Below are 25,183 nucleotides of genomic sequence, written 5' to 3'. Positions count from 1 at the left end.
GGTACATAAATACAATGGAATACTACTCAGCCATAAAAAAGAACGAAATAATGCCATTCACAGCAACCAGAGATTATCATACTAAGTGAAGTAAGTCAGAAAGACAAATACCATACGATATCACTTACATGTAGAACCTAAAATATGGCACAAATGAACCTATCTACAAAACAGAAACAGACTCATAGACATAGAGAACAGATTTGTGGTTACTAAGGGGGAGGGGGGAGGAAAAGGGATGGACTGGGAGTTTGGGGTTGGTAGATGCAAACTATTACATTCAGAATGGATAAACAACAAGGTCCTAATGGATAGCACAGGGAACTATATTCAATATCCTGTGATAAAACATGATGGAAAACAATATAAAAAAAGAATGTATACATGTGTATAACTGAGTCACTTTGCTGTATAGCAGAGATTAGCACAACATTGTAAATCAACTATACTTCAAATAAACATGGGGGGTTCTTGCACAAAATCATAAAAGAAGCTGTGTGTATGTATGTATATTTAAGAAATATACACATAGAAACCCAACTCATGATGCAATAAAAATTTAAATTTATGACAAATGCTCCAAATTTACATAAAAATCTCAAAAATTAATGGAATTGAAACCACTGCGAGATAGTCAATAATTCTTCTAATAATGTATGTCCTCTTTACTCATGACTGTTTGCTAAGATTTGACTTGAGCATTGTAATAGGGCTGACATGAAAATTAATAATTTTATCCACACATTGTTAACATTTGTTAACTTTGTGAGTTTAGTTCTAAACAGAAATAAGAACGGTTTTCCAATAGGGAAACAGATTTTTTTTGGCCGCACTGCGCATCTTGTGGGATCTTAGGTCCCTGACCAGGGATTGAACCTGGGGCCACAGCAGTGAAAGCACCAAGTCCTAACCACTGAACCGCCAGGGAACTGCCAGGAAATAGAATTTAAATGACATCAGTAAAACTAAACAAAATGGAACAATTTCTCTTTGTTTCTGTCTGACTAGTCATTTGTCAAATTATTTATTTTAAAAATATTATTCAAAGGTATGCAGTATTTCTACAATGATTTGATAAAGACTTAAGGTTGCACAACATCCATTTTAAAAGTACCCGATGTTGCTTTTAGCTAGTTCTTTCAGAACCTTTCTTCTTTGCTTAGTCCTAAGTATGCTTTACATATTAAGTACTTAAGGTCCATTTGTACATATTCATTCACATACATTTGGATGTGCTGGATTCTAAATTTTTTTTAAAAAACCTATGTTTAAAATAAATTTATTCTAATATAAATAAATATGCAAATAAATAAATAAAACTTTTAGAGCACAGAGCCTAGTTTGGGCTCTACAGAACAAAGGTAAATTATAAGTTAACTTTATATATCTCTCATAAAAGAAAAGTATCAATCAGATTTTTATTTGTCCATTGATGTTTCCAGTCCAAATAGTATTTCTCTAAAGCTAATAATATCTTAGCAATATAATATCCTTCCACAGAACAATGGATCAAAACATCAGGATCATTCTTTAGGAAATTCCTATTACAGTCAGTTTGAGCCTCAATGTCTCATTTACTATACACATACTAGTGGACTAATATCCACAAGGCAGATGCAAGGAAATCTTTCAACTTACTTTTGCAGGGGTAAATTATTAGAAGGATATGCAATACAAACAATAGTTTTACTAAGCTGTTTTGCTATACTGGACCACTTTATAAAATACATTTCTGAATTCTACCCTCAAATATAAATTAAGCGAGAATGTAGAAACTCTGTCAGCTGATAAAGGAAAAACAAAATGTGGTCTATTCATACAATGAAATAGAAAGGAAAATAACACTGATAGACGCTACCACACAGATTAACCTTAAAAAAATTATGCTAAGTACAAGAAGGCCATCACAAAAGGCCACAAAATAAGAGTCTATTTATATGAAATGTGCACAACAGGCAGATCCATAGAGACAGAAAGTAGATTAGTGGTTGACTGGGGCTGGGAGGAGAGAAAGAATTACTGCTAATGGGTATGGGTTTCTTTCTGGGGTGATGAAAATATTTTGAAATTAGATACTAGTGATGGTTAATAATAGCCCAGATTAAATAAATACTGAATGTTAGAATTACAGAACATTTAGAATGTTAGAATTACAGATAGGGGCCTCATATAATTATTTCTTTCTCCTCTCAATCCATTCCAGTTAGGTCCATGTATTCCAGAAATGCAAGTTATCTGATTATTATAAATTTTGAGAGAAAAAATAAAATACTTCTTTGAGATATATTTGTTGCTTTTTAAAAAAACTTGTTTTAAACTGCCACACCAACTAAAATGAATAAAGTGCTAAATTGGTTCAAATAAATAATACTGAAAAAAACATCAGGTCCATTTTCAAAGTATGCCTAAACCAACATCATTTTGGCTTCAAAACAGTAACCAAGAGCATTAAAAAAAACTTTCAAAAATAACTTTACTTATAAAAATTCAGCTTAAGATCAGATACAAACCTTAAATACAGCCATGCAATATCAACAGCACAATCCTACAGCTGTCCTCTCAGCCCTGAGGTACATCGACTGGATAGATGGCCTTATTTCAGATGAATTTCCTTTACTGTATCACCTGGATGTATAGTATTTCATTATTTCTATCTTTCTGAGAATAATAAAGGCCCAAATTCTAGCAAATTGAGCCAGTGGTTTTAGGAGTGCTGACGGCGCAGAATTCTCTGATGTACGTGGATGAGGGACTCTGTCACCTCACGTGCCATACCTGGTATGCACTGTGCCGTGGCCTCAGTGGTTATGGTCGGAGCAACTGGGGGCTGCTGCTGACTGGAGCTCACTTCTGGCTCTGTGTTAACTGAGGGAGAAAGGGCCACCTCACAGGAGGAGACCTGGCTGGGCAGATGGGACAGGAACTCTTCAGAAGCAACTTGCTCATCCTGTCCAGGCAGCTGCAGGGCAGACAAAGGGATGCTGATCTGTTTGTTAGGATGGGATGTGCTCACTGGCATCTGTATGGCCACCTGCTGGCTGGTGCCATGGGCACTAGTGGGTCCTCTGTTTGGTGAAGCCAAAGATACCCTACCAGTCTTCTGGACGACTGGTCTAGACATCACAGAGGGGGATGCAGACATACCATGTGGGTCTAGCTCTGTGCTGATGGCAGATGTTACATGGGGAATCAGCTTAGCAGACCCTATACAGGAGGGACCAGCATGAGTCTGAGGCTTAGGTTTTGCCATCTGCGTCAATGAGAGGGCTGGTCCATCTACCCCTCCGGTCAGCTCTGCATTCGCCACAATATAATAATCTTCAGGAATCTCCTGTTTGATTTTCTTAATGATCACATCACTGCTGCATTCATCAATCATCTGAGCTTGGGAGCTTGAATGGAGAGAAGATGGGACTATTCCAGGCCTTTTTCGAGCAATGCTTTGAGGCCTTTGGGTTTGGGGTTCAAAGTCACTATCCTCATCTGTAACAGAAGATTCACAAACCATGTCAAACAGAGTGTTTTCATCTTCATACTCTTCAACAGCTTCATCCAGTTCAGAGGGTTCACTGCAATAAGAGAAGTCACAAGAGTCTCTGGTCCGATTACAGTCTAGCTTTGCTTTCACTGGTCTCCCAGGGTACCTTTCAACGGGGCTAGTTTGTGTCTCAGAGGGCACTCCAATTATACTGGGACTATCAGAGTTAAAACTTCTGTTATCCTGGAAACAGACCCTTTCTTGGGAGCCAGCTCTGCAAGTAGCTGTCAGTGGCCAGTGATAAGCATGGCCTGCACTACAGCCCCACATTGCTGTCAGATTCCCATGGGAACCTTCCGAAAGCAAATGTTTCAGGTTTGGAATGAGGCTGCAAATGGTCCCATGGCTGTGGGCCCAGCTGACCAATTTGGATAGATTCTCAGATGAGGTATGAAGGCAATCCTCCATGTTACAGGATCAGCAGTGTCTTTCCTAAAGGAAAATAATCAGAATAAGAAGCTATTATTACCCAAGATATTCCCATATCTCAATCACTTCAATTTCCTTAAACTATGATCATATGGCATTAAAAAAATGTACTTCAAAACTGTATCCAGTTAATATCACTGCATATGGGCAGAGACTGGAAGAGAATACAGGAAAAAAAGTAAAAACAATCGATGGTTTATGGCTATGGGACTTGAGAAACTTTTTGTTAATTTCCTTTATTGTTCTAATGTCTACATAAGAAAAAAAAGTAAAAGAAAAAAAAAAAGAAACAAGCAATAAAAAAGAGGTGAGCTTTTTCATAGTACATTTTACTTCCAAAGTCACACAGACAGAGGTTCAGTCAGCCCTGTAATAATAAAATGTGTGTATTATTTGTATTAACCAGGAGGATGAACTTCTAACTTCACCTTCTGCTACCATAAACTTCATTACTAGAGGCAGGGCCACCAAAGGCTTAGATCCATTCTAGGATGGATGTCACAGAAGGGAAATCTGCTGGGCACCAGAAAACAAATGACACTACTGGGAGTCCAAGAAGAGAATGAGGGGCTGTATCTGGGAAGTGGGGAAGAAAAGTTTTTAACAGAGATGGGAAAACAGTCTGGGAGGGGAGCCACTAGAGGCCCCTGCTGGGGTCAGGGGCACAGGCAGGCTGTAGACCAGAAGCAAGGATGGGTAGGCCGGGTGCCAGCACCCTAACCAAATCTTAGGAGCAGGCTCCCCACCTCCTTGCTGTCTGAAATTTCTGAGACATTGCCTTTATCTCACAATTTAGAGGTAAAAACATGCATCTGGTGTATTTCACCATCTGAGGTTCCTAAACACCCAAGTTGGTATATAATCAACTACCACAGAGGAATGAATCATTCCTTATTGGGAAGAGGTCAAAAAGAATACTTGTTATGGGTCCTTGACTGGGTAAGAGTGAGGACAACATGATGAGCAAAAAGTAAAGAGGCACGTGGAGTCCACATGTGATTAGAAAGATTTAATAAGGCTCTGTCAAAAGGGACATCCTGGGAAGAACTAGGGAGGAAGGAACAAGGATCTTTTTTTTTTTTTTGAATTTTTGAATTTTATTATATTTTTATACACCAGGTTGTTATTAATTATCCATTTTATACATATTAGTGTATACATGTCAATCCCAATCTCCCAGTTCATCACACCACCACCACTACCACCCCCCGCCACTTTCCCCCCTTGGTGTCCATACATTTGTTCTCTATATCTGTATCTCTATTTCTGCCCTGCAAACCAGTTCATCTGTACCATTCTTGTAGAGGAACAAAGATCTTGATGTGTGTTCCCTGGTCACCTGCAGCTGTGGGTGACAAAAGGTACCTCGCTGGAAGTGGGTTCTGCACTAAGGTGCCAAGGTCCAACTACAATGCCATGTGACCATGCAAAAGGGCGCATAAGAGCCTCCATTCTCTGCCCTGCCTCCATGGTACACCAACAGTAGTGTTTGGTCAATTCAAACCCTTTAACATGTTTTGTAACATGTGTGATATGGCCTCTGTGATACGGCCACGGCTATAGTCAACATCCCGACCCTCATTTTCTGCTACTACTATGGCCTTTTCCCATATTTCCTGTCTCCTCTCTAAACAGTTTCTCACCCCCACTGGGCCTCTAAAAACTCATTCTTTGGCTTGATATGTAGCCTTCCTCTTTCTTCACCTGGAAAACCCCTTCAAGACTGACCACCTCCTGTTGATGTCTTTCTAGATACTCTTTCAGTCTCAGAGATTTTAGATTTTCTTCCTGTACTTCCATTATCTCAAGAAACTTGGCCTTTGCTGTACTGTTATCAATGGACATTCTTACCCATTTCCCAGACTTGACTGAGGATTACCTGAGGACTGGGACTATGATATAATTTTTCATTCATCAATGAGGACCTACTTAGGGATACAGAAGTTAATAAGATATGGTCCTGGTCTTGAGACCTTATAATCTATTGCTGGTGCTGAATAAATGAATGAAGAGTGAATGAATGAATTTATAAATGCTGGCAGCACCATCAACACTAACAAAGTAAACATATAAGACCCTCAAATAAGAAACAAGAAATTTCCTCCTAAGACTTTTATTGTAATCATTCAAGGGATTAGAGGCTTTTCTCCCCAGTGATGTAACCAAAACATGGCTGTCTTGTGTATGTAGCAGAGTAATACATGAACAACCAGATTTTATGAAGCAGCACAACAAATCAGAAGGACAGGGACTAGTGTGGGAGTCAAGAACTTCAAATTTTCATCCTGGAGCTCCTGTCTGTGGCCTCAGACAAGCCACTAATTATCTCTAAGCTTAAAATGACAGGACTATAATCTTTATGTTTCCTTCGTACTCTAGCAATTTAGGAACTTACTTCATTTATATTCCTTTCATATAACTTTAAAGTAGAAATGCAGAAAAACAGAAAGACTGGGTGGGGGGTGTTGATGTTTGTTTGTGTGTGTGTTGTCTGCGCCGCACGGCTTGCGGGATCTTAGTTCCCCAACCAGCGACCGAACCTGAGCCCTCGGCAGTGAAAGCACAGAGTCCTAACCACTGGTCCACCAAGGAATTCCCTGATGTTTGTTTTTTGAGCTTTCTTAACATATCTGTTTAGTTGGTATGGCAGAGACTGCTGTTTGCCTACCCAGTATCCACTGTCTCTTATTCATTACAGAGTCTCAATCTATTGGGGCAGCAATATGCTCACCTAAAACATATTTCCCAGCTTCCTTTGAAATGGGAAATCTTATGACACCATTCTGGCCAATAATATGTAAACGGAAGTCACTGGGTGGGGCTTCTGCAAAAGCTCTTTGAAGCACAGACTTGTCCCAGTTTTCGCCTTTTTCCCTTTGTCCTTCCCTTTCTTCCTGCCTGGAATAAGGATATGATGGCTGGGCCTGCAGAGGCCATCTTAGGAGCATGAAATAAGGACTTAAGGATGGGAGAGAATAGCCAGAGGAGCTTGCTGACATCATGGAGCCACTGCATCAGCTCTGAACTGCCTAAGATTCCTTGTTACTTAAGGGAAAGATAATCCCATGATCTTGCTTAAGCCACTGTTGTTGAACTATTTGATTACACACAGCTGAACTCAACTACTAACTGATACACAAAAAATAATACATTCACCTCTGGTTTTTGAAACCTCAGAGCAGAATCCTTCATTTTCTTTGCACTATACTCTAGGTTTCTCAGACTGGATTCCACAAATAAATCTTGGGAGGTCTATAATTTTATGGCATAATGTTTATAATTGTTTTCATTTTTATCATAATAAAAATACAGTTAATATAAGCATATTATGAATTATCTAAATCTTATATCTAAGTATCACCTTGTAATTTTAGTTTCCCTTTGCCTTTGTATCTATACTCATATTAGTGTCCACAATCAACTAAAGTAACATCACTCAACTTCCAATTTGTTGGGAAACTTTTTCATGCTGTACTCTTTCTAGCAGATATAAATACAAAACTACTCTTCGGCATTAATAATTTTCAAATGAAAAGTATTATGATTTGACATCATGAAAATGGCATATGTAATGTGAAGCAAAATACCTCTTTAAATGTCGTAGGCTAACGAGAAAAGAAATAAATGATATATGCTCACAGAAAACATCATATACATTATGGCACAATATTTGAATGAAGTCATTGTAACAGTTCAAACTGTAAAAAATGTGGCAGAATCAAAACACAAAATTGTATAAGCCTGAGGAAGTCAAAAGTACTTATTGTCCAGGTAAAAGCTACTATACAGTAGTAAAATAGTAACTTTGCTGAAGACCCGCAGCCAGAAAAAATTATAATTAAAATAAAAGACAAAGTGGATAAAACTTTAAATTTTGTTAAAAGCTTATCCACTTAATTCTATAATAATCACCAACCTCTAAGAATCAACAGGTAGTAATCATAAGTCACTTTTATTACATTATGGAACTTACTAGCAATCTCATGAAGAGGCTCTTAAACTTTTCTTGAGTACCATAAAATGAAAATATTTTTCCAGTATTACTATTAATATAATTCAACCAGGCAACCAATGTTAACTGGTAGCTTTGAGAGCATAATTAGCTAATATTTAAGGTACTTAAATGGATTGAGACTAAGCTGACAAGGAATAGCTATCAATATACTGCAATATATTCAAAGTTTAATACAAAACAGAACCAACCATAAGACAATCAAGGTACTTTCAAACTGCTGAGAATAAGTACAGCTAACCCTTGAACAATATGGGTTTGAACTGCGCAGATGTACTTAAACAGTGATATTTTTCAATAGTAAATAGTACACTACTACACAGTCAGTGGTTGGTTGAACCCTGGATACAGAGGGCCTACTATAAATTATACACAGATTAACTTGGAGTTGTTCAAGGATCAACTGTAGTTTCTAGGATCTACTAATTTCCTTCAGCAGTCTGATGATAAGCTCTATGCTGAAAAATAATGTTTCTTCTACATTTTCAAGAATAGAAAAATGACTTCAGATAGGATTTTCCCATATTTTCTATGAGCAATGATTGGATTAGACACTAAGCTTTACAGAATTATCATGGGATATGTCATTAAAAATTGGCCAAGGAGCCCTGCCTAGCAGAATGTAGGTTAAGTATGAGATTTGATTATCCTAAATCAGCAAACAAAGCTATAAAGTTATCATCACCACACTGTTAACTTAGGCAAGCAGATATTCTATCATTAGTATTTATATTGTTAAAGTCAAAATCAGAAACATTATAGAATCAGACTTTCTACCATTAAACCTAACATTAGGTTTCAGAACAACATAAAACTATTATTATATCTAACATTCACTGAACAATTACTGATTGCCAGGTACTACTCTAGGACTTGACATATCAATAATCCTAATTATATCAACAATCCTAATAAATTAGATAACTTATTATCCTCATTTTACTTGGACAAAGTAATGGTAGAGCCAAAATTTGAACTTCAGTCTTAACTCCAGAGTCCACACTGTTAATTAACATACTATACTGCCTCCAGCATTATAATAGTAGAAAGATACTGTCTCAAGTCTGGTTCTCTTATCATATTAATGTTGTTAATCTGAACTTATGGTGTTGTAATTTTACTTTAGTTGAATTTGTACGTCTGTTTTTTTTCTTTTTGCGGTATGCGAGCCTCTCACTGTTGTGGCCTCTCCTGTTGCGGAGCACAGGAGCCGGACATGCAGGCTCAGCAGCCATAGCTCACGGGCCCAGCCGCTCCGTGGCACGTGGGATCTTCCCAGACCGGGTCACAAACCCGTGTCCCATGCATCGGCAGGCGGACTCTCAACCACTGCGCCACCAGGGAAGCCCAGTTTTGATTTACAGGTTTATTAGAAGTATAAGCATATATTTTACGTATAAACATATTTAAATAACATTGTGATGAAAATGACTTAAGCCAGCACTAGGTATAAAGAAGGTTCATGAAAATATTTTTCTTTCAAAAATTTGAGAAAAACTTTTTTTTTAGAAAAAAAAAAGGTATAAAAATATTATGTCGCTTTTCCAAAGCCTGACAATGAGCTACCAGTCAAACACCATGAATATCTTGTTGGCTTTCACCTGACTTTAGTTACAACAATTTGCCCCACAGTTCATATAGTCTCTCTCTTTATGAGGTTCTGAACCTTTTAAAGGACTTGGTGTTGCTGTTGTTTTAATACCACGAAATCTCAATTACTGAGGCATAACAAAATGACACAAGAAGAAACAGAAAATCTGAGTAGCCATTTATCTATAAAATAAATTGAATTAAAAAAAATCTTGGGCTTCCCTGGTGTTGAGAATCCGCCTGCCAATGCAGGGGACACGGGCTCGAGCCCTGGTCCGGGAAAATCCCACATGCCACGGAGCAACTAGGCCTGTGAGCCACAACTACTGAGCCTGTGCATCTGGAGCCTGTGCTCCGCAACAAGAGAGGCCACGATAGTGAGAGGCCCGCGCACCACAAGGAAGAGTGGCCCCCGCTCACCACAACTAGAGTAAGCCCTCGCACAGAAATGAAGACCCAACACAGCCAAAAATAAATAATAATAAAAACAATCTTTTCCAAAAAAAAGATTTCACTGGTAAATTCTATCACTCATCAAGAAAGAAATAATACCAAAATTATGTAAATATTTTCAAAAACTAGGAGGAAGAACTACCCAACTTGTTTGAGGCTAGCATAACCCTTAATACCAAAACCAGACAAAGATATTACAATAAAGAATATTATAGCTCAATATTCCTAATTTGATGCAAAATGCTTTAAAAACTTTAGCAAGCAGAATCCAACAATATATAAAATGGGTAATACATCATGACCAATCCCAAGAATGCAGACTTATCCCAGGAACGCAAGGTTGGCTGTTTATTCAAAAACTAATCATACTCCAATAAAAATTAATAAAAACAAAAACCAAAACCTAATCAATATAATTCAACATATTAACCATCCACTGGGGGGCATATGATCAATTTCAATAGATGCAGACAAAGTATTTGACAAAATTTTAAATCTATTTATGATAAAAACTCTTAGCAAACTAATAATAGTAGGAACTTCCTCAAACTGATAAAGTACATCTACAAAAAATCTACAGCCAACATCATACTTAATATAAAAGACTGAATTGTTTCCTCCCAAGATCAGGAATAAGGCAAGAATGTGCTCACTTGCATCATTTTTATTCAACATTGTACTAGATGACACAGCTACTGAAATAATACAATAAATGAAAAGGAAGAAAAATTAGAACAGAAGAAGTAAAACTTGTCTATTTGTAGATGATAGGGTTGTTTATGTAGAAAATTCCAGAGAATTCACAAAACAACAGCTAGAACTCATAAATAAATTTAGCAAAGTAATAGGATACAAGATTAATATTTTAAAAATCATATACCAGCCTCAAAATATTAGAAAATTAAAGTTTAAAAAATTATATTCATAGTAGTGCCAAATGTATTAAATACTTAGGAACAAATCCAAGACTTCTATACTGAAAACTACAAAACACTGCTGAGAGAAATTAAACATGACCTAAATAAACAGAGATATATACCTTATTTGTAGACTGGGAAGATTCAATATTGTTAGGTTGGTATTATTCCCAAATTGATCTACATATTCAATGCAATTCCAATCAAAATTCTAGCAGGCTTTTTTAGTAGAAATTGACAAGTCGATTCTAAAGTTTATATGGAAATATAAAGAACTTATAGAATAACTAAAGCAAAATTCTAAAGTAAGAATAAAGTAGGAGGACTCACTCTACCTGATTTTAAGACTTACAATAATTTCCAGCTACAGTAATCAAGATCGTGGGGTACTGACAAAAGAATAGACACATATATCAATGGAACAGAGGAAGTAGCCAAAAATAGACCCACACATATTTGGTCAATTGATTTTTGACAAAAGTGTAAAGGTAATTCAACAGGAAAGGAAAATCTTTCCGACAAACGGTGTTGGATCAATAGGATATCCATTAAAAAATATATATATATCAACCTTTAGTTACACTACACGTAAAAATTAACTCAAAATGGATCACAGACCTAAATCTGAAACTAGAAAACTCTGAGAAGAAATCACAGGAGAATATCTTTGTAACCCTGGGGTAGGCAAATGTTCCTTAGGATGCAAAAGGCACGAGCCATAAAAAATTCTGATAAATTTTACCATATCAATTGCTAATGGAATATAACTAGCTTTAGCAGGGATGGACAAGGGATCCATTAAACTTAAACACACTCAACATTGCTACCTTCTTTCAGGAGTTCCCTGAGTAACTTTCAATGCAAAGGAAACTTGGGTATGCTCTAAAAAGCACTGATGATGTCTCAACTAACAGACCAGTGATTTAAAAACCTAGAAACAACAACAACAACAAAAATAAAACAGAACATGGGAAGCAACAGTTCTTTTAAAAAAACAGAAATAAGGTTACTCTGTTTTTTCTTATCGAGAATGACGTAAACTTCCTATTTTATTTTCCCACCAATTAGAACTCTCAGAATCTAAGAAGTATATCATATAAACTTAATTTCTCCATATTCCCATTAAAGGATACAATTTATTATGTATGTTAAATATGGAAAACTACTTAAACAATGGAGATTTTATCAAAAACAAAAAAGTCTGAAGAAAAAAGTTCCAACATTAATGTGTAGAAAGGAGATACTACTTAAAAAAAAACACAGTAAAGGATATGGAAAGGGTATTTATTGCTATTGAGGCCTAAAATGTGCTTTCTAAAATTTAAAATACATCTATTGTTTCAAACAAAATTTATATGTAAATTATATAAATTAGTAGACATTAAAAATGGGCTTATAAATAAAGAATTCAGAGAATATTTGCTTTTACTTTAAGGTAGTGTATTTATTAATTTTCAAATGTCACAACTACCACGTAACTATTATGTAATTTTTTTTGGAAACAGACAAATTCTAAAGATACTTTGTCCATAGTATTGATAATTTTAAAAATCACACTAAAAAATATTTAAATTCCATACCATGAATATATAACATGTATTTCATTTATATTTCAATTCAGTAAAATCTACTGAATACCTGCTATATGCTAAACACTGTGTTATGGAGTAAATTGTATCCCTCCAAAAAGATATATTTTAGTCCTAAGTCCCACCACCTCAGAATTACCTTATTTAGAAATAGGGTCATTGCAGATGTAGTCAGTTAAGTTTGGATGAGGTCATACAGAGGTAGGGTAGGCCCCTAACCCAACACGACTGGTGTCCTTAAAAGATGACAGATACACAGGGAGAAAGCCATGTGACAATGAAGGCAGAGACTGGAATTATGCAGCTGCAAGCCAAGGAACACCAAAGATTGCCAGCAAACCACCAGAAAGAAGCTAGTAAGAGGAAGGAAGGATTCCCTGCAGGTTTCAAAAGTAACATAGTCCTGCCAACATCTTCATTTAGGACTTCTTGCCTCCAGAATTGTGGGACAATAAATTTCTGTTGTTTTAAGCCACCCAGTTTGTGGTACTTTGCTAGGCAGCCCTAGGAAACTAATACACACTGTGTGAAGCATTCCGGAAAAAAAAAGAGAAATAAAACTGGCATTCTTGACTTCAAGAAGTTTAAAGTTTAATAGTACACTATGTAAGTCAATTAATTAATAAACTATAATACAATATAAGTAAATGTTCCAGATATGGGGATAATGATTAATTCTACTTTTGGGGTGAGGAATGCAAAGGAAGTAGGATCTACTTCCCGAAAGAGGTGAAGGCATTCTGCACAAAGCCACAGTGACTTGAAACAGTATGGTGATTTTAGCCAACTATAAGGATTCAGTTGTTACTGGCTGTGACCTTTAAGATGGGAACTATGGAAGAAAGATTAAACTGAAGAATAATGCAGGGGCAAAAGCACAATGGTCTTTGTGTACCATACAAAGAGCTTGGGAGTTTACTTTGTGAAGGGCCTAAATCAGAAAACAGACATGGGCCAAACTCATATTTTATAAAGATCATTTTTCAGATAGATTAAAAGGTGGCAAGGGGCAAAGGAGTCCAGACCAGAGTCTAGACCAGAGGCCTAAGGAATTAAAAAAGAGAGGAAGAGAGGGCAGATCTGTTAGAAGATAACAGGCAGAAATTGGTGATGAATTGCTTTTGAGGAATCAGGGTGAAAAGAGAGGCTAGAATAATTCCCAGCTTTCTATCTTGAAAGCCAGGATAGATTTGTTCTCAATCAAGATAAATATCATAAGAGAAAGAGCAAACATATAGATTAGGAGTGATGATTTGTTCAATTTCCTTTAAAAAGCAATGGACTCAGGAATCACTGATTTTAACGGCATAACATGAACAGTCTATGCAACTTACACATAAAAACCTCCCAACCTATAGACAAGTATGCCTTTCTATAAAGCCTTATATGACTTTGCAAAACTATTTAAGGTAATTTGAAAAGTGGAAACCATTTCAGTAGACTTTCAAAGTCATTTTAATCAGGTTTCCTGGGTGAGAGTATAAAATATGTGCCTTCAGAGAGATTCACTGGTTCATGTAACTTAGTTCCCTGAGTCAAATGTAAAGTGTCACCTGTCATCCATACTTTTAACAAACATGTATTAAACATTGTGAAGCGCTGGCTGAATCCTGGAAAGAGAAGGGTGACAAAGGCAGATTGTGTCATCACAGAGCTTACAGTCTAGGAGGACAGAGAAACAATAAAACAAATAATTTCAATCAAACATAGTAAGTGCTACAACAGAGAAAGAACATGGTGTTACAGGAACACAAGGCAGGGGCATCTCACCTAGACTGAGATGAGTCAGGGAAAGTTGGCTGCCTCTCACCCCACTAGCTTCTATGTAAGCTGAGAACCAAGGGACACATAGAAGTTAGTGAGAGGCAGGAAAAGTGTCCCGTTTGAAGGCCCAGAAAATAGAGAACATGCTATGTTTGATAAAATGGAAGTTGTTCAGTATGGCTGAATGGAAGAACATAAGGAGGGGCCCATAAGGAGTGAAGAATGCACAAGATGCGTCGGAAAAGGCAGGCAAGGGCCAGATCATGAAGATCTTGTAGATCGTGTAAAAAATTTTGGGCTTTATTATAGAGATAATAAGAAAGTATTCTATGGTTATAAGTAAGAAAGCAAAGTAAAGTAAAAGTAAAAAATAAAGTAACTTAAGTAAAAAATCATTTTGATAATAGTTTGAAGAGATCTAAGTCAGAAGTAAGAATCCAGTTAGGAGACAGAGTAATAATTGAGCTGAGATATATTATTGGTAACCTGCCTTGGATAGTGCAGGGATGTTAAAAGAACAATAGATTTGAAAACCAAGTTAAGAGGCAGAAGATGAAAGATTAGATATGGGAAGTGGGAGGAAGGAATAGTTTAGAGATTCTGACTTGGCCACTGAGAAAGGGTTTGGTTTATGCCATGTTACTTTGAGGTGCCTTTAAAACATCCAAAAGGACTTCCCTGGTGGCACAGTGGTTAAGAATCCGCCTGCCAATGCAGGGGACATGGGTTCGAGCCCTGGTCTGGGAAGATCCCACATGCCACAAAGCAACTAAGGCCATGCGCCACACTACTGAGCCTGCGCTCTAGAGCCCACGAGCCACAAGTACTGAGCCGACATGCCACAACTACTGAAGCCCACGCGCCTAGAGCCTGTGCTCCGCAACAAGAGAAGCCACCACAATGAGAAGCCCGCGCACCACAACGAAGAGTAGCTCCCGCTCGCCACAACTAGAGAAAGCCCACACACAGCAACGAACACCCAATACAGCCAAAAATAAATAAATAAATAAATTTATTTAAAAAACCCCACAAACATCCAAAAGGAGGTATCAAATAAACAGTTGGATAGACACATAGATCAGTATCAAAAGATTGATAAAAGGAATGATGCAAAACATCTATGAACATTTTTGCACAATCATAATATATAGGATAAAAACTGGACACACAAAACGACATTAATGATAGCCTGATCTAAAAAAAAAAAGAAAAGTGGTTATGAAGAACCTAGGAGTAGGACAGGAATAAAGACGCAGACATAGAGAATGGACTTGAGGACACGGGGAGTGGGAAGGGTAAGCTGGGACAAAGTGAGAGAGTGGCATGGACATATATACACTACCAAATATAAAACAGATAGCTAGTGGGAAGCAGCCGCATAGCACAGGGAGATCAGCTCGGTGCTTTGTGACCACCTAGAGGGGTGGGACAGGGAGGGTGGGAGGGAGGGAGACGCAAGAGGGAGGAGATATGGGAACATATGTATATGTATAACTGATTTACTTTGTTATAAAGCAGAAACTAACACACCATTGTAAATTGTAAAGCAATTATACACCAATAAAGATGTTAAAAAAATGCATTAGATAGAAAAGGATAAGCTGAGAATATTTTATTCCATCAAAAAATAAAAATAAAAAGGCATAAACGTGGGAAAATAATTAATTACAATTACAATGGCATTCCATTCATTCAAAATATTCCCTATGTGTTGACTAGCAGTATTATTCAATCACATTTTAAAAGTGGTTTTCCTGTCAATGAACATGATTTGACATGATGATTCATGCTTTACAGCCCATTCAAAGAAGTGGAAAAACTGAAAATTCTATCTCCAAGTGAGTGATGTTAACATTTTTAGCTGTCTTTAAATTCCCACAGCCTCATTCTCCTGATGGAATTTTCCAGAACTTAAGGAGTAGCAGGGCCTAATAATGAAGAATCTGTCCCAGATGCTGAAAATACAGCCCCACCTTGCTAAGTGAGCTAAAGGCAGGCTGATACCACATTTCAGAGAACCATGCGAAAACATATGCTACTCCACTGTCCACTGGAACTGCTCTGACCAAGGTCACCAATAACCTCCATGTCAACAACCTCATCTGACACTCCTCGGTTCTCTTCTTTTGGCTTCTCAGTGGCTTGGCAGAGCTGTTCTCTGCCTTACTCGAAACTCTATATCTTCCTTGGATTCCATGACACTGCCCTGATATTTTCTCTTTGCTGGGGTTCATCATCTTTTTTTCGACTTTTAAAACTATAATTTATCAGTGGTCCTAGAATTCTTCTCCTATTACTGTCTTACCAGGTGATGCTCTCATCTGCCCCTACAGATCGGTTATCAGGTACATACCCTGACAATTAATATCCAAATTAATATTTCAATAAATGGCATTACCATCTCCTCACCTGCTGAAGTCCATATCCTACAAGTCACTTTTGACTCCAATATGTTCTTCACATCTCTATGTAGAGGAACCTGCAGGCCTAGTTCAATTCTAAGACCTCACCTCTGGCCACTGGTTTCCCAAATACTAGGTTTTATAAAGCTTCTGGTTTATACTACTGCTACACTTCTAAAGCTTGTAATAAAAGATGAAACATTCAGACAAAGATGCATATTCTTTATACATAGTGGATAAGCTTTAAATAAACATTTTTAATATAGTAATAAGTTAGTTAATAAGTGTGGCTATAATTACATGATATACATGGATACAGCTACATAATACATAAATTAATTCTTATATCTTTGCTGGTTCTCAGGAAGGGAGGACAGGTCTTTTTTATTATTGTGAAATATTTGCTCCTGGGAATGAGATTTCGAAGCTACTGTATGTATCATATTAATAGCCCCTCCATTCTGACTTCCATTTTTAGGAATGAAGATGGTGAGTACTGAAAGTGGTAATAATTGTTCCAGATAAGATGGTGAATCAGTGACAGGAATTGAGAATGTGAGTAATCTATTTTTGTTCATAAAGCTAAATATTTTAGAAACTCTGAAAAGGGCTTAACAGATATCAAGACCGCTTGAATTTCAGGGCATTGGTAATAGGACTAAACCCTTCAATTTGAGGTCATAGCATTGAGAAAATACTCAAAGAAGGAAAGAGACCATTTCCCTGAGAAATGCAAAGGAATTTAAAAATTGATATGGTTTTGGTTGAGTATTATGGTCCCTTTGCAAAAGCACAAAAATTTCCTTACTTTTTCATATATTTCTATAGTTCATATTCTGATTCACTGCATATTTATCTATTTTACAATTAATACTGCATCATTTAAAATTCCAGTAGCTAATATGTTTTTATATTTGGGAAGGTAAATCCCTCCTCGTTATCCTTATTTTTCAAAACTGTTTTCTGATTCCTAATTTTTATGGCAAAGCTTCCAATGTTTAACGAATTAAGTATGATATTAGCTATTTGTTCCTAATAAATTTTCTTAACTATGTTAAAAATGTTTTCTGGGCTTCCCTGGTGGTGCAGTGGTTAGGAGTCTGCCTGCCAGTGCAGGGGACATGGGTTCGATCCCTGGTCCAGGAGGATGCCACATGCCGCGGAGCAACTAAGCCCGTGCACCACAACGACTGAGCCTGTGCTCTAGAGCCCGCGAGCCACAACTACTGAGCCCGCGTGCCTACAGCCCGTGCTCCGCAACAAGAGAAGCCACCACAATGAGAAGCCTGTGCACAGCAACAAAGACCCAGTGCAGCCAAAAATAAATTCATTTTTAAAAAAATTTTTCTATGTTTCTTAATTAAAGAATGTTGGATTTTATCAAGTATTTACTCAACTATACATTTGATCTTCTTTTTCCTTTTTTACATCATAAGTTACATTTACAGATTTCTCACTGTTGACCCACCTTACATTCCTACTGCTACTTCTCAATTTCTGTCACTAGCCCCTCACCTTCTCTTTCACCTTTAAAACTAAGTTCATCAGTGGTTCTGGCACTCTTCTCATGGTGCTGTTTTACTAGATTATGTTTTCGTCTACCTCTGTCAATCTGGTTAGCAGATATATATTCCCCAATATTTTCCTAATTAATACCTCAGTAAATGGCATCACCATTTTCCCAGCTGCTGAAGCCCAAATTCCAGATTTAGATTTCTAAATATTTTTTAGGATTTGAGGATCTTTACACAAATACACTGCCCGGGGGCTCGACAGCTGTGAGCCAGGCATCTTCTTGCTCTGTAATCCTTTCCTAAGCACTGAATGCAGACTATTGGAGAGTAGAAACCTTGACCAGCACTGTGTCTTCAACACCTTTAACAAGCATGACACAGAGAAGGCATTTGATAAATATTGCACAAATAACGAATGATTACCTACTGAATGAACAAAATCAACTGAGTTCTCATGAATTCTTTAATTTGAAATATGCTACTCACCTGTTCTACCTGTCACCTAAACTTTAGCACTGTGTCTCCTCTGCCCCACTACCTCCTGCCCAACCTGACAAGAGCAGTTGCTACTCCTACCCATTCGCGAACATGATTTCATGAAGCATAGAAGCAGTTCAGAGAAGGAGGGTGGGCTGTCAACAACCCATGTGGAATATTCACTGGCTACACCTCCTTCAACAAGTACGCATCATCTTTAATTGTAATCATACACTACTGAAAACTGACCCAGAAAGCCTGCTACAATCTTTTGCCTAGCTCACTACAGAAGTCTTAAGTGAAGAAGGCTGAATAATATCCAATTTACAATAAAATCAAAGAGTAAAACTACAGGCCTGTGAATGAAGTAAAGAGTATGTGCATATGTCAGTGTGAGTATTAGGTGGTAAACTTTGTAAAACCGTGCCCTGCTCCACTCCAAGAAACTCAGCCGGGGGCTACTGGCTTTGAAGGCAGTAGACGTTGCTCTGGGTACAAAAAAATGGTAGGGAAAAACTAACAGCTAGGTCTCTCTTGGAAGTATAGGGGCAGGAACCGACAGGCAGTTTAGCTTACCAAGGGAGATATGAGAGGTCACGGCGTACTCTACTTCACTAGGCTCCCAAGAGGTACCTAGTGAAGTCGGAGAGTGAACATCATGACCACCAATTATGTGTGCTGCAATGCCTGAGGCCTGTTTGTTCCTTAACTCTCTCACTTGCCTGGCCTCTGCTCCTGGGATCTCAGGAACATCCATGGTGACTAAAACTATGAGCTCACTCACTGTCAATATCCCTTCAAAATGCTGCCTGGAGGTAAGCTCTAAGGTAGATGCTCTGTGCCCAGGAGACAGTACCAGCAACCCCGACTCCCACCTCCAAACCAGGCCTTGCTGCTCCAATTTTTGGAAGAATCTTCTCTTCTTTTGGGGGAAATTCATCTACTAATTTTTGCAGGGGGTAGGGGCAGGGAGAAGATTTTTCCTTGGCTTGTGCACGGCGGTCAGCAGTAATTAGCTTTTTGAATAGTCAGTTTGATCCCGTCTTCTTCCCTTCTTCCAGATTTTTGTGTTTTTGGTTGTTCTACCGAAGTCCTCTTTTCTTGTTTTCCAGGGTTCCCACAGATTTTAATACATGGCATTTCACTTGGCTTTAAGAGATGAGTAGAACCTTTAGCTCAGTTGACTGCGAGTCAATGCACAACTGGAGAAACACTGCAACAGTGATTCTCAAATCAAGCCGTACACTGAAATCACCTAAGGTTCTTGTTCGAAAAAACAGGGCTTGTTTCTTAGCTTAACTCTAAAGATTCTGATTCTGATTCACTGACCAAGAGCTTGGGCTTAGGCATCCAGTGTTGAGTGACTATCATGTAGGAATCTTCATTTGAGAACCACGGTTCTACACATGACTTTTTAATGATGGATAAAGTATAATTAACCAAGCCTTTACTTTTAGACATTTTGCTTACTCTGATTCCATGCAATGTAAGTGCTACAATAAACATCTTTCTATATCAACCTTTTTATGCCTCTATGTCATTCTGATAAACGCCTAGACATAGAGCCAAAAGCAGAGACTTAATTCTTTTAGTCAAATTACCTTCAAGATAGGGTCTACCACAGATGGCTCCCAACTGTAGTACATGATAGCATCTATTTCCTTACCTCTCTGCCTCTGTACGATAGTATTGTTTTTTAAAATAATTGCTAACTTTAGAGGTAAAATGACATTTAAAAAAATAAATTTATTTATTTGTTTTTATTTTTGGCTGTGTTGGGTCTTCGTTGCCGCGTGTGGGCTTTCTCTAGTTGTGGCGAGCGGGGGCTATTCTTCGTTGTGGTGCGTGGGCTTCTCTTTGTCATGGCTTCTCTTGTTGCCGAGCACAGGCTGTAGATGCACGGGCCTCAGTAGTTGGGGCATGCGGGCTCAGTACTGTGGCTCTCTGGCTCTAGAGCACAGGCTCAGTAGTTGTGGTTCACAGGCTTAGTTGCTCCACGGCATGTGGGATCTTCCCGGGCCAGGAAGTGAACCCGTGTCCCCTACATTGGCAGGCGGATTCTTAACCACTGCGCCACCAGGGAAGCCCAATGACATCTTTTTGATCTTACGTAAATGACATCTTTTTGAGTTATTCTATAATTGTAAAAATACTTATTCATTCAATAAGTATTTCTTGAACACTTATCAGGCCTTGCGAGCAAAAACAAACGTGGTTCTTACTCTAGCTTATGTAGAAAGTATCATTAATACAATAATCAAACAAATAAACCTAGTAAATGGTACTTATTATCACTGTGATAAATGATGCCATTAAATCTTATAAAGCAGAAACTTAACCTATTTAGAAATGTCAGAGAAAGCTCCCCTGAGAATTGAAGTTAACAATAAAGATAACAACACACACTGACATAGCACTCATTATGTGCCAGGTTTCATTCTAAGTACATCAGATATACTAATGCATTGACCTTTATGAAGAGGTACTAAAATTATCTCCATTGTACAAATGAGAAAACTGAGTCAGATAGTTTAAGAAACTTGTCCAATGTCTCAAACCTAGTAAATAAAGGAGTCAGGACTCAAACCAAGGTAGCCTGCCCAAGTCAGTGCTACTAACCACTACATTATACTATCTCTCAGGTGATGTTCCTGAACCCAGTATCCACACTCAGTGTGCTCCCCAGCCCCTTGCCCCATCAGAAAGGGATGATGTGCTGCAGTGCTCCAAAAGAATGAGACTCAAGCTCTATGCTGACTCGAGCTCCTGAGTTATTTAGGAATATTAAGGATGATAGCTCCTCCCTTTCACTTCACAGCTGCATCCATTTCTCCATAACCCCTAGGTGCTGGAGAAGGAAGGGGGAGGACTTTCCTTGTTTTAAAATCAGTAATCCCCAATTAACCCATGTTGATGTTTTCCTGGTAATCATCTCCACATTATAACATATTTGAACATTAAGCACCACTGTTTCATGAGGACGTGGGGGAAAAAAATCCATTGATTTCTGATGTATAGACTTCTCAAGCTAAGAGTAATTGCTTCTTGTGATGACCCTGCCTGACACAGACCTGGTGCCCATAGGCTGGCAATTTATTCTTTTTTTTTCTTTTTTTTTTAATTGGCAATCTATTTTTATACTTTCATGTACGTTGGGCCTGTAAACACTAAGGATGGATTACTTTGAACACAATGTAAGCAGACAAGGCATTAGAAACACGGGAACTGTAAAGGCTTAAAACTCAAAACCCAAAAGCCTCTGTCAGTCTGCTAAACTTTTGAAAGTTCAAAGTAGGACAGCTTAAAAAAACACACTCCAGGGATTTCTGTGAGGAGCACTCACTCACTTTGGGCCCTGAATGGGTTAGTGAGCTAAACTGTCAAGCAAATTATTGAGCAAACAGTCACTACTCCCACAAAGTACAGGAGTCCTCTTTATCCAGACACATTAACTATGACCCTATAATCATGACACTGTGAAGAGAAGCAAAAGCTGTCATACACAAAAATATTCACTAATGAGCTGCCCAGTCCCCATTCAAACTCCCCCTCTAAATACTAGAGTCTACTTCTGGGAACCTGTTTATGTCACTCTCTCATTTTTGGATGCTGCAAATACCTGACCATATATAAGCAGGATGAATGTAAACTGAAACTACAAACTTTTCCAAAAACGCAGGATTTGAACAAGTTGCTGAAAAAATGCTGGAGATCTGATTTAATCATATGCAAAGCCACTTTTACAAATTAATGTCTGGCATACTTAGACCAGATAGCAAATGTGGGGAATTCTCAAAGATGATACAACAGATATTTCAAAAAAGAATGAATTAAAATTTTCTCTTTGGAAAACTGAAGAAACCAAAGGATATTTCCACAACAGCATTGCTTTTCCTGACCTGGCTTAGTGAGATGAAATTGGTGAAGGACACTGTATTCTGCTTATATAATTTTGTCAGAAAAGCTATACCCCCCAAATGAACATTCAAGCCACTTCTTGTTCATTCTAAAGATTAGCACAGAGCTTCGATTATATAGATCTTGTTAAATACAAGATTTTTAAAAAACTATTAATAATTTTTTTTTAGTTGAAGCCTATACAGTATCAGTGTTAAAAAAGGAATGAAATTCTAATACATGCTACAACATGGATGAACCTTGAAGACTTTATGCTAAGTGAAATAAGCCAACCACAGAAGGACAAATACTGTATAATTCCACTTATAAGAGTTACCTCGGGGACTTCCCTGGTGGTCCAGTGGGTAAGACTCTGTGCTCCCAATGCAAGGGGCCCAGGTTTGATCCTGGTCAGTGAACTAGATCCCACATGCATGCCGCAACTAAGAAGTCCGCACACTGTAACTAAAGATCCTGCACGCCGCAACTAAAGATCCCACATGCTGCAACTAACACCTGGCACAACTAAAATAAATAAATAAATAAAATATTTTTAAAAAAGAGTTACCTGCAAGAGTCAAATTCAAAGAGACAAAGTTGAATAGTGATAACCTGGGGCTGGGAGAGACTGGAATGGAGAGTAACTGTTTAACAGGTACTTTAAATTTTTAATTTCAGATGATGAAAGTTCTAGAGATGCATTGCACAACAATGTGCAATGTGAATATACTCAGTAACACTGAACCATACACTTAAAAATGGTTAAAATGGTAAATTTTATGTTATGTATATTTTACCACAATTAAAAAAACCTTGTAATAAAGCAGGAAGAAATATAATTTCCTTAACCTTAAAAAAAAAAAAAACTGATGCAGTAAAAGGTTAATTCAGCAGGCTAGGGTTGCTCAAACCCTGAATATTCAATGAAAGGAGAATTAATCCTTGACAAGCTCCTGGGAGATGACCCCTAAGTTCATGGAATATTTTGCCTGATGAGACTGTTTTGTATGCCTGAGACTTAGGGCCACACTGTACCAGCCTGATCTATGGGGGCTGGAGACTAAGTAGCTAAGGTCAGTCACATGAGCATTGCATGCTTATGTGACTGACTCTCAACAAAAACCCTGGACACCAAGGTTCAGGGAGCTTCCCTGGTTGACAAATATGTGCCATGTTTTGCTGGGAGAACTAAGTGTGTCTTCATGTGACTCCACTGGGAAGGCACACCTAGAATCTTATGCATGGTTTCTCCTGGACTTCACTCATCTGCTTTTTCCCTTAGCTGGTTTTAATCTATATTCTTCCACTGTAATAAACTGTAACTGTGAGTATAATAGCTTTCTAAGTACTGTGAGTCCTTCTAGGAAGTCATCAACCCTGGGAGTGGTATTGAGGACCCCCAATACAAAGCCCCAGTCAAGTCCCCTCACTAGCTACTATAAAATTTTCATCCCTACTTTAAGTGGGTTCACTTTAAATGTCCTTTCAGTGCCAGTTATCCTCAGCTAACAAGGACCTCCATAACATAGCTTCATCAACGATCCTTAGTAGATGGGTAACCAAGAGTTCTGACTTGCTAGAATGGATGTTCTCAGCCACAGTGCTTTACCATGGGTATCTACTGATAAACTGAGACTTATTACTAGTTATAAAACACCAGAGTACATAAACTGTTTACCTGTTAGTGGATTGACATTAGTGTGTATTTAGGGTTTGCCTACAGTAAAATCACTCTCTGTTAGAGGCTCCAAAGAGCCAAAGAGAAGACACTGCAATTTTCCCAACATGGCGTTTTGTGGCCTCTGGATCTGGACTCTACCAGTGAGGCTGACTGCTCAAGATTAATTCCTTCCCATTCAAAACCTGAGCTCCAACCATATTAATTCATTCTAGTTCTCCAATCTATGGTATCTTAACTCCAGATCTTTACAAATACTGTCTTTTTTTGGGGGGTGGTGGTGGTGGTAGCTAAACATCATCGTACTCAATCTCTGCAACTTGATTTAGAACAAGGTTTTTCACCCCTCAGCAACACTGACATTTGGGCAGGATAATTCTTTGTGTGGGGACTGTTCTGTGCATAGGATATTTTACAGCATCCTTGGCCTCTACCCACTAGAAGCCAGTAACTGCCCCCCCCAACTCAAGTTGTGACAACCAAAAATGTCTCCAGATATTGTCAAATGCTTTCTTCTACACCACTTCCATTTGAGAACCACTGATTTAGAGTCATTTCTTCAACCCCTCCCCATCAAAGGCTCTGTAGTTGCCACTTCATTTGTCCCCCTGGGACTTGATGTTACTACGCTTAAATGTCCACCTCTATTAGAGTGTTAATAGAGGAGGTTTCATTAATCCACCTTGAGCATGGTTTTATTAATCATTACACTCAGCTCTGAGCCCCATGCCAGGCACATAATGAGGCCTCAACAAATACTTGTGGACTAACTAAATGGATAGGATTAGGATATGCAGAACGTGGGAATTACAGGGAGGAAACAATGTTGAGTAAATGCAAGAAGGTGGGAAATTCAGGGTGTACAAAGAACAGCAAACATCTTCATTTGCTTGAGAATGTAGTAGATTAAGGAAAGTAGCAGG

The 25,183-nt window shown here is 38.0% G+C and overlaps 1 protein-coding gene across 3 annotated transcripts in view; it reads right to left on the bottom strand.

Moving 5' to 3' along the window:
* The window catches only part of KIAA1958 (KIAA1958 ortholog), a 178,186-nt gene that overhangs the window by 84,003 nt on the left and 69,000 nt on the right, over positions 1-25,183 (bottom strand). For all 3 annotated transcript variants that reach the window (XM_019946452.3, XM_019946451.2, XM_073806413.1), the window contains exon 2: positions 2,776-3,970. In XM_019946452.3, coding sequence (XP_019802011.1) covers positions 2,776-3,946 — 1,171 coding nt within the window. In that variant the 5' untranslated portion in view covers positions 3,947-3,970. The remainder of the gene's footprint in view (positions 1-2,775; positions 3,971-25,183) is intronic.

Source organism: Tursiops truncatus, chromosome 6 (genome assembly GCF_011762595.2).
Source record: "Tursiops truncatus isolate mTurTru1 chromosome 6, mTurTru1.mat.Y, whole genome shotgun sequence".
Classification (NCBI taxonomy): Eukaryota; Metazoa; Chordata; class Mammalia; order Artiodactyla; family Delphinidae; genus Tursiops; species Tursiops truncatus.
Note: the sequence above shows the minus strand (reverse complement) of the source record. Positions and strands in the feature narration are given on the sequence as shown.